At 41.4% G+C, this 7,455-nt stretch overlaps 1 protein-coding gene across 1 annotated transcript in view; it reads right to left on the reverse strand.

The window, feature by feature from the left end:
- Positions 1–6: 6 nt before the first annotated feature.
- The window catches only part of LIN52 (lin-52 DREAM MuvB core complex component), a 46,373-nt gene continuing 38,924 nt past the window's right edge, over positions 7–7,455 (reverse strand). The window contains exon 5 of the mRNA XM_009646609.2: positions 7–524. Within this exon, the coding sequence (XP_009644904.1) occupies positions 469–524 (56 nt within the window). The 3' untranslated portion in view covers positions 7–468. The remainder of the gene's footprint in view (positions 525–7,455) is intronic.

Here is a 7,455-nt window from a genome sequence, read left to right on the forward strand (position 1 = left end):
TTTCAGCACAGAAGTTGCACATAGGAAATCAATGCATCTAAGACAAAAGACATACAAAAAGGTCAATGCCTCATGATGTGCACTGGCCAGTGTCAGATCTGCCATGTACTTGAAATAGGTGCTGCCGCTGAGAGCATTTGAATAAGGACACTATGGATGTTCACTTGGAATAGCTGATTAAAACAGGTAACTTTGCCACAGCACGCCAGGGCCAAGTCCTCTTGTTGGACATCTTACGGTCAGATGAAGTCCGAATTCCAACACAACCAATTGCAGTCCTTGTGACCTGTATCTGCAATACACATCTCCCCCGTGAAGAGATGAGCTGTGGAAGCAGTGAGAGATGTTTGCTTCTGAGGGTCTAGAGCAAGAGCTTTGTACTTCTTAGAAGTTCTGGGGTTCATCTGGATCCACAGTATGTAAGATGATCTAGTTGGGGTATTTTTGTCCAAACTCCAGATGTGTCAGCTACTTTTTGGGTTTCTCTAGGATGTTCAGGAATTTCCCTCGAGTCATTTCTCTAGCTGAAATCACAATGGAGGAAAAAAAGCAATTAATATTTTTTAAAAAGCCAAGAAACCCAAACAATTGCATAGTTTACAGATTTTAACCATAGGATAAGAAATTCATTTAGATTTGTGCTTATATCAATAGTAAGGATTAGTTTTTTAACTTTTTTTTAAGTGGAAAATAAATAAAACTGCATTCCAGCTTGAATTCCTGACCTCCTAGAAATGCAGGCAGGGCCTGGAATCTTCTAAACTCAGCAATAATTCCCACAGGCTGTCTCATTACATACAGTCTATGCTTCCTATTCCTACTGCATTATGTTCTCGCAGCATCTCCTTTTCTCTGTGCTATCCATCTCTGAACGGTGTAATCCAGACCTCCATCACTCTGTCTCAGAGCAATTGTTCCTGGATGTTATAATCCGTCACAGATTATGGAGCTCTCTCTTTCTCCATTTCAGGATTATTGGTCCCTGGATGCTATGATCTTCAACAGAAAATTAGACAGCATTTTCTCTCTCTCAGCAATGTCAGTCCCTGGATGCTGTAATATAATGGGGTTTATATTCCTTCAAGGTAGTTCATCTATGGATGGTGTAATAAAGTAAAGTTTATAGAGCTTTGGTCTTCTCTCTCTCTCTGCATTGTCAGTCCTTCGATGTTTAATACAGCAAGGCAAGGTTTATATGTCTCTCTCTCTCACTCTTGGCACCATCAATCTCTGGTAGCTGTATTACAGCAGGCTTTACACAGCCACTTTTCTGCACATGACATTTCTGACTTGTGAGCCCATAAGCTCACAAGCTGGCAGAGCAGCCCTAATACTATCTTTGTCTTGCAATAACAATACAATGCATCAAAGACAACACAATTAGCAATGGAGTCCTGGAGAAATACAATCTTCCCACCGGTGCTTCCCTTCATTTCTTTTAAATGAAGGTGTAAGCTTTGTGCTGGACTGATAGGCATCAAAACATGGAGGTTTTTATTCACAGGATTGATGAAAGCATGCAAGTTTCCCACACCTAGCCTAGACAGACTGTGGAAGGAGATGGGAATTCATTTTCTGTTTTATCATTCAATTCCTGACCTCTCTCCTGAGAAGAACAACAGAAATGACAATTAGCATAAAAACTGGAGGTGGGTTTGTTGTTGATGTGGGGTTTTCTTTTGACATCACTGATTATCTCTTAGAACAGAACTAAAATATAATAAAAACGTTAATCTTAAAATACTCGATACGTACCCTCAGGTAAAGACATTTTGTTATTCTTTATCTAAAGGTTAGAATTTGTGCCTTAAAGCCTCTTCTTTAAATTGTTACATTCTAATCTGTCTACCCAAAATTGTACCACAAGGTCTTGTCACCAACAAGATCCCTGTAAAACAGTTAGTGGTACTATGAACTCTCTGGTACGTACTGATATACACAGGCTGCAAAGTCTGCTGCTGCGAGTGGAACGCACTTCAGACTGGCTGCAGATTCAAGCAGATCACTGCATTATTTGCTTGGGTCGTGCCTCCAGCTGTGAGTTAGATCATCTGGGATCCATTCCCAACTCTGCTTCTGATTCACAGCGTGAACTACCACAAAAGTACTCATTTGTACCTCTACTTCCCCATCCGCAAGATAGCTTCTTGTATCTTTTAAGTGCTGCTGAAGCGACACACGGATAGAAGGCGCTGCAGAAGGGCAGCGTGGATTGTTATTTTGTCAGGAACTAAGTTGTTATGCACAGAGAACATGATTAAAGAAAAATGCAGGTTTTTAAAAATTTCATCTAGGAATAGATTTTCAGCACCAGTTCTTTGACACCTCCCTGCCTCGTACCATCAACAGTGCATGGTTTTAAAACACTCTTAATGGAGAAAGCACAAAGCCGAACTGTAGCTGACAGAGTGGAAAGTTTTCTTGGAGTGCGAGTCCCATATAGGAGATATACGAATGCATGACAATTCTGTTCCCCCGAAGAGGGCTGCACCCTATAAATCAGGCAGAGAGCATAGACTCCTTCTGTGCGCTGAGTGAAATTACTGTGGGTTGGGGGTTGCTCCAGAGCACGTGCCCTCCTGTTCACTTGTCATCGGAGATGTTAACATTTCTGATTAATTCACAGACCTCTCATTTTATTCTTCATTCCTTTATCCTTGCTATCCTGTTCTGCTGCAGCTTAAAGATTCTTACCGACCTGCTACAATAATCACCGCCCGCTTCCCCCCCCAACCTGGTGAAATTGTTTAGTGATGCCAGCCGCGCTTTTAATTTGCAAGACATCAGACACAGAGGTAATTTATACCAACATCTGTTCATTTCTGACTTCTGAAACAAACTCGCACATGCTGCTACAAAATCCCATTAGGAGCAGGAGACAGCCTTCTGCTATTCTGTATTCCTCTTCTCCTCACATACTCAGGCTTGTATCGGGGCTTTAATTTTAAAGATATGATGCCAAACTGAAAAGAAAGGACCTTACATCCTTGTATATGTATGAAAATGGTCAGGAAATAACATCCTCGTATCACAAAAAAAAAATCACAGCCAAACTAAGGGCAAGTTTCCACAAACATTAAGAATCTTGTTTTCCCTGCTTCAGCTGCTTCTCTGCCCCAAACCAACCACAGTTCAATGTATTCCTGGTAAACACAGGCCAAATACATATTACATGGTACTGCGTTCAAATGTCTTGGCTATTCCTTCCTCTTTGTTCCTCTTTAATCTGCACTGGAGTATGATTTGAGCTTGGGTTTTGCACAGAAAAGCCTCTAATTAAACTGACTCCTCTGCTCAGTATTGCTTCTGATAAATGAATTCTTAATAATGGGAATATCATTTCCAAGGGGGCCTTTTGGAGCTTGCTGGAGTGAGGGAAGAGCCTGTGAATGAAGAAACCATCACCCACATTCTAAACATGATTGCAGTCTAAGAGAGACGGTAAAACCTGCCTTAAGCAACCACCCCAGGGACCAGCAGAAGCCAGTTGCGTAGTAGATGGAGGTGGATTTTTTAATTAAAAGGTTGGACAAAACTGTAGTGAAAACCTTAGGGATTTTTTTCTTTAAAATGTCAGCTTAAACCACAGACTTCAAGTGAAGAGAGGGCTTGAGTGCAGGTTTCATTCTACCAGCAAACAGACACTACAGAGGCTGTGCAGCATGAAACAGAAACATGAATCTCCACATCAAGTCACAATTTACAACCTTGCTTACGCGGTGCATCTACTACAATAGAAAAATCAACAATGGATACGATCGCAATAGCTTGGATACAAATTAATCTCCCCTACGAGGGAGGAGGAAGAGGATACTGAAGACCACAGAGAAAACACTTTAAGATGTTATCAGCACCGGTTACAATGGAAGTTGAGTGCTTGAATAGACTCGTTCAGAGAAATGTATTGAAAAATGGCATCAGGCTATTGTAATTAACAGAGAATGCTGTACTGTACGAATTAAGTTTGCTGCCTGGAAAGATCTGCCAAGCAAGAACAGGTATTGGGTAGGAAGGGCTGGGGCTGAAAGGAGAAGGGGAGATTTCTACTTGATAGGGGAGCAGAATAAGGTTTAATATAATCTCCTTTTTAGAACTTCAATCCCTCAATCCCGCATTTAGCCTTGTTGCCTGGGGCTCCTTTTTTACTACAATTGTCCCCAAGCTGCCTCTCCACAGTAAATTTTGTGGTTGCTGGTTGAAAAGATTCAGTAGTACAGATTGATTTCCTACAAGTGAGGAGATGAGGGATTACCAAAAGCAGTCCTGGTTAACAAGATTGGGTACAGAATCTCCTGCTAGAGCAGCCCACTCTGCCAGTGCTTTGCATCCTTTCACTATGACATATGGGTTTCATTACACAAAGATTTTCCCGATTTTAACTTGGAGGCGATTACATTGGAAACTCAGAGCTATCTTTACATCTGTAGCAATTTTAAAGGTTAAGTAACTTTTAATCAAATGACAAAGACTCATAATGTTTTTTCCTCGACTGAAAATGAAAACTGCTGTTCCGGATATTCCTTCCAGTGACAATTTAATTAGAAAAAAACTACACTGGAGATTGGGGTCCAGCCTGATTGCTCCCCGTAAAAAGCCTTCTCACACATACGACAGCACAGGACATAGTGTGTCATAAGGTCTGGATAGCCAGGAAATAATGGAAGGATTTACTGCTAACAAATCAGCCACGAAAACAGTGATTTACACTTATATAAGCAACTTTCATCCACGAGAATCCCTAAGCAACACGCGTATGTACACACTTTCTTAACATAATATACACTTAAATGCAAAAGCACAACACACTTGGTGATAAAGTCTATGTAAAAGATATATGTGACAAACTGTATTTAACACACACGTATCATAATCATTAGGCCTTCCACTGCTTACTACTTTTGGGCTTGTCTAAAAATCTCAAAAGAAAGCCTGTGAGCATCTTCAAATCACAGATATTTTAAAATAAAGTCACCCGCTAAAGAAGCACTTCTCTGCCTCTCCTCCAGATGTACAATTTACGGGACAAATTTGACTGTGCTCCTCCTTTGACCTGAAAATGTAGCAGTGTTGAAACCTAAAGGTCTTGCTACTAAAAAGAACTGTTAATACAATTAATGCCCTGTGAACAGAACACGGTTTTAGCCCTGAAATGTCTTGTAGTATCACACTTTGAATGCTACATTCTGGACTACAAAAAGGTTATTTTAGGCACTGTCATACTTTGTTAGCTTATCAGTTATTCCTCCCATTCAGTTGTAATTACGGTAACTAAAGAACTTGTTTTTCAACATGGAAGGATTCCTTCAAAGTACTAATCATGCACTCTCAAGCTACTGCTGTGTCTTAGGACTACACAGACAACAAAACTAAAAGGGTTTATTTCTGAAGAACTATCAGTGGAAATTACCGGTTCAGGGCAAAGAACGTGAATTGCAGAGAGACAGCAGAACACTCCTCTGGTTTTTAACCCTTCTCTCACAGGGTCTGTTGCATCAGAAATTATTTCTTTTGTCCTGAGACACAATGTTAGGATAAGAAGACACAACCATTCTTTATCCCAGTTTGGTAGGACATAAAAAAGGCCTAGAGGAATCTGCCTGTGAGTAACTGTGGGAGTCTTGCTTGACTGGACTTGTGAAAGCCAACAGCAAAGCCACATCTTTTGGCTGGGCTCAACCAGTATTGCATTTGGAAGGGAAATAAAAAGTCAGTTACGGGTGGGGGTGGGGGTGGGGTGGGGACTGAAGGCAAAAAAGCAATCTAAAACCAGCAAAAATAGTTAAGATTGACATTATTGCTGAACAGCCCTCAAATAAAAGAGAGGCTGATTTCAGGCAAGACCAACAGAATATTATTACCCAGCCAACATAATCTGAACTTCTGTCTGAGAGAGATCTGTATGGACCACTTTCCATCCTGAGATCAGACCCTCAAAATCCTACCACCACCTGGATGCCTGCTGGCACCAGCTCGCTCCTCTTCCTTCATAAAAAGAGCTCCAATTACTCTGCTAACGGCGTACTTCCTTAATGTTAATTGTCAAGTGAACTGCTGCTTGATGACTGTGGGCCTTTGACAAATGCTGATCAGCGAATGCTACACCAAGCCTAATTTCATAAAGAGCTGGAACTGCCATCTCAGGAGAGTGGTGGTTAGCAAAAGCAATGTCAGTCGCCTTTGCTGAAGGTAGAATTGGCACATGCAGATACTCAGACCTCCGCTTCAGGAACTGTTACATTTACACTGAAGACCAGCGTAATCATCTAGCACTCCTGAAACACATTTTTCAGGTAAGACGACAGAATCAGCATAAAATTCCAGGTGGAATAAGCTTGCATTACCATGGCATCTTTCAATAATCAATATCAAAGCGCTTGCAAAGTTTATCAAGCTTCACAATATTCTTGAGACATACAGTGATTTAATTCCCATCTTACAGATGGGGTCGCAGCCTCGGTAAGGAGTGATGTACAGATGTATACTAAAGGAGTCAGCAACTGCGCTAGAATTCAGGGTCTGAAAGATGAGCTCTGTCAAGTCCTGCTGCAGCATTTTAAAATATTAACACCACCTTTGGTACAAAACATCACCGTCCTTCCCTTGGTGAATGAGACAGCAGAATCTTCCCTTGCTTCATCTGTAGTTCAGAGTCTGGCATGACTTGTTTGGAAATGCCAAAGAAGGGGTCTCGCACAGAACCAGGCTGTGAACCAGAGCAGATGAGGCACACGGACCGCTCCTCCCAGCGTGCTCCAGAAACAGTCATCTCTGACAGAGAAGTGGTAAACAGCCAAGACTTACAAAGTTTCAAACCACTGAAACAGTTTAGCGAGTGTTAGCTAGAGCCTTAAGAATTGGAAACAAATACCCAATGCTTTCCTGAATTATAAAATCATGTGACTTCTTTCCACCTTGTTTTTCTCCACCCACAGTAGTGGTGTTTCTGATAAAAGATCTGAGAGATCACTCATGATTATCCAGAATGGTGATAACAGACCTGCTATAGATTAAGATATCCTCAAAAATGTTACTGTTGAAATCAATACTAAAATTATATCAGCTCTCAAAAAAAAAATTAGATTCCTTCTCTGCAGAATAACTTACCTTGTTCTCCCAATCAGATTTCCCTACCTTGCAAGGCAGCACCATTCTGTTTGCACTCAGCTGCAAACAATGATGCTCAGAGAGCTTTGAATGCAAAAACTAGAAACGCTACTCATTCACAGGCAGGTGGGCGAAGCCAGTCAATGAAAACACTCAAAGCAAGGGGCAATGACATCCCTGCCAATGTGCAGGGAGCTACTAAACTTACGTTCCAGGTCACGGATATTAGGACGTACAGATATTTTGCCCTGAATGACCCCTGTATTAAAGGAAACTCTTAGAGTACCTCCCACTTCCAAAAGCTGCCTCTGGCCAACACCCTGTGGGGCCAAAGACCTGATCCCTTTGACC

This window comes from Egretta garzetta, unplaced genomic scaffold (assembly GCF_000687185.1).
Source record: "Egretta garzetta isolate BGI_Z169 unplaced genomic scaffold, ASM68718v1 scaffold79, whole genome shotgun sequence".
Taxonomy (NCBI): Eukaryota; Metazoa; Chordata; class Aves; order Pelecaniformes; family Ardeidae; genus Egretta; species Egretta garzetta.